At 40.4% G+C, this 3321-nt stretch overlaps 1 protein-coding gene across 1 annotated transcript; it reads left to right on the forward strand.

Annotated features, from left to right (window-relative positions):
* The first annotated feature begins 444 nt into the window (after window positions 1-444).
* On the forward strand, window positions 445-1393 carry LOC147869088 (disease resistance response protein 206-like). Its single transcript, XM_087326357.1, has one exon. It carries the CDS (start codon window positions 658-660, stop codon window positions 1240-1242), a length of 585 nt encoding a protein of 194 aa, XP_087182483.1. The 5' UTR covers window positions 445-657; the 3' UTR covers window positions 1243-1393.
* The last annotated feature ends 1928 nt before the right edge of the window (window positions 1394-3321 follow it).

Below are 3321 nucleotides of genomic sequence, written 5' to 3' on the forward strand. Positions count from 1 at the left end.
CAGATCATGTATTGGGAAATAATATTTCGTTTGGACTGCATATTCTAGGTAGCTCCGATAGGACATGTGCACCGAAAGATCATGGGCATTATGTTAATTAATATTTAGAGACGTAAGTTGCTTGCAACCTATGAATATTGAAAGATTCAATCCACAGTTATATCCCTATCCAATACATAGTCCAGGTATGAACTGATAATTAATTTTCAATAGCTTCTGGAAGCCAGGATTCCCACCTACCACTTAAGTCGTTATTGTGCTGGGCCACACGTGAATTCAAACGCTGAAACTTCAAAAGTCAGCGGGTCACACGTGAATGGCCTCCGACGTTTTCATCCCATCCTCCACCGTTCATTCAATACGACTTTTCCCTATTTAAATACACCATTTATCTCCTTTCTTCTCATTATACACTAATCATTCCAAGCAACCACCACACTACAACTTCAGCGCTTCTCTTTCATCCTCCCTTCACTACCAAACCTCTCTGCAATCAATCTTCACTGCTATCTTCTTCTGTTTCTTCGTAAAATATATTATACATAATAAATTATTTGAGCTCAATTACAAATTTCCTGGCTATCTTCTTCTTCGTCTTCTCTTCGTAATTGTGTGAATTATATTATACATAAAAACTAATTCAGCACAATTACAAACATGGTTCAGCAGTCCATCTCATATGGCTCCTCCGCCACTACACTCGCCACTACACTCGCTTATCTACTGTTGCTGGCCGCTCCTTTGACCACCACTGTATCGGCTCGACGGAAGCCTCCCCAGGGACCAGAGACCTTCAGCTTCTACATCCACAACCAGGTCTACAACCCGGCCGTCAACAACTCCGTCTTCGACTCCGTGTACAGCGCCGGACCCTTCAACTTCAGCCAGCCCAACCCCACCAACTTCGGTGTCCGCTCCACATTCGAGAACCCCATCACTCCCGACGCCTCCCCGGACTCGGAGCCCATCGGCGTTGCCCAGGGCTTCTGGATCTTCAACTCACAGAAGGGTTACGTCCTCATGCACATATTCACTGCCACCATCACGTCGGGGCCATACACGGGCACCATCGCCATCATGGGGCAGGAGGATGAGTCTCTCGACAACCGGACATTGGTGGTGGTCGGGGGAACCGGAGACTTCCTCGCGGCTCGTGGTGCCGCCATCTCCAAGCGGGTTGTCATCGACAACGTTGCGCCCGCGCACTGGACCCTCTCCTTCGACTTGGACCTCTATTATTGATCATCACACATTCAAGGGTGGCCCCAATCCATGCATGCATGCAGGCATCCTACCCTCCCTATTTGTTTGTAACTCTTTGTCTACCGTCAATCACAATCAATGTGTGATGGATGCCCTTTCGTCGATCACAACCCACGTTGTTGTTTTGTCCGATTGATATTACATTGAAATAATACTAGAATTACTATTAAATTCGAAAATTCTGTCACTCTTAAACAGTACTGATATCAGTAGAATACATTGGTCGCTGCTATTGTCATTAAAGATGCGACGCCTTTTTTTGCTTGTGAAATGATATGCGTTTTTAAACACTGCACTGCTGCTGATCATTCCTCAATTGAATTTTAAACAGTACGTGACGGAAGCAATTAAATTTTGCATTGAACCGTCATTCGTCAATCACATGAGTACCACCATTGGCGTGGCTAGACACTTGATCGGATCCAGACTAATCATAACGCAGGAGATTGAGTGATGGATAAGAAAACTTGCTCCCATATTGGCCATCTTATATACAATTAAATTCCCTTACATTTGGAACATGTATTGCTCTCAAGGATCACATTTGGAACAGGTTATAATAAGCACAGAGTGGACGTTGCTTGCATCTATCCTCACCTCGGCATTGCTTAGCATTGTCATAATCGCTTATCTGAGAAATTTAGTACATGTGATAGATATTCTGGGATTTTGATTCGTTTTATGTTCAGAGTACCCTACAATATATCGTGCAAATAGTCTTGGATCAGATCATCGATGTAAGGGGAATATTTGTGGAGAAGTATAAGGGTGCGCTACAACAGCGATTTGGTGGTTGAATGGATCTCGCAAGGAATATGTAAATGGGACCAAAGTTATTCCAACTTTTAAATGTAGTGGGGGAAATAGTGAATTAGAAACGAAGTATTTGCCTCCCACTACGTGGTGGGCCCGCATTTCCGACATGTTATCATTTAAAGAATTGGAACCCAATCCTCCGCAATGAATCTTCATCATTTCCATTTTAGCTTTTAGCATCATTTCCATTTTATATGAAAACATGGGATTCTGCAACTTTTGCACCGTTTTCGCTAGGGGCTAGGGAGGGTTATATTTATAGATTTACTATCGAAAGGGATGGTTTTCCAAACTTCCATATATTTCTCAATCTTCTCACTGTTTACATGAATAGATAGAGAATCTATGGACCTTAGTACAATTTTTTCTTTGTTTTGGCAATAGTGTAGTTATTAATAGCATACTGTGTATTGAGGTATCAAGCTCAACTAGGTTTAGTCATTTAGTCAACCATGTAACTTAGTAGTTACATAAATAAAATAATCTTGTTAGTGTGTTCACTATAAAGTTTTACGTAGGATTTTGTTCTTATACTCAAATGGGTACATTTTAGATCCCCCACTACCAAGTCTATTTAATATGGGACTTATACCCTTGTAAGTTGTACCTATATTCTCCTCACACATGTGCACCTTTATACATGATATGTATATATATACCTCATTGTAAGTATTTTTATAACTTGATGCTTATTAACAAAGAGAAAGGTCTTCAAGCTAAACTCTTGTTAATCACCCTTCATTTCTCTTATTGTTCAGAAGTATATTTCATCTCTATCTCTTATTTAACTTCCTTACTCTCACACACACATATATATCACATAGTCTTCCATTGCTTAATCACATACGTGATTAACTACTCACATAATTAGATACTAGTTAACTCTTAATTAATTACCTAATTATTAACATGGTATCAAAGTGTGGAACAGGAGACTTCCTCTTGGCTTGTGGTGCCTCCATCTCCAAGTGTGTTGTCATCAACAATGTGGCACCCACACATTGGACCCTCTCCTTTGACTTGGACCGCTATCATTGATCATTAAACTATAAAGCGTGTTGCAATCCATGCTACCCTATTTGATGTTGGTCCACATGATCCAGTAGTTGTAACTGATGTTCTATATACTTATAAATACATTAAATGAACACAATAATAACACACATATGCAATTATATTGTCTAAACTTTTGCTTATAACTCTTATGAGAACTCAAGCAAAATCAAGATTACTCTTGCTCCA

The sequence above is a fragment of the Azolla caroliniana genome, unplaced genomic scaffold (genome assembly GCF_043228905.1).
Source record: "Azolla caroliniana isolate FFs.n. ecotype wild unplaced genomic scaffold, voAzoCaro1.0.p SCAF_1, whole genome shotgun sequence".
NCBI classification, from domain to species: domain Eukaryota; kingdom Viridiplantae; phylum Streptophyta; class Polypodiopsida; order Salviniales; family Salviniaceae; genus Azolla; species Azolla caroliniana.

What these genes read in the sequence shown, in the direction of transcription:
- LOC147869088 (XM_087326357.1), top strand. Translation starts at nt 658, where the DNA reads ATGGTTCAGCAGTCCATCTCATATGGCTCCTCCGCCACTACACTCGCC.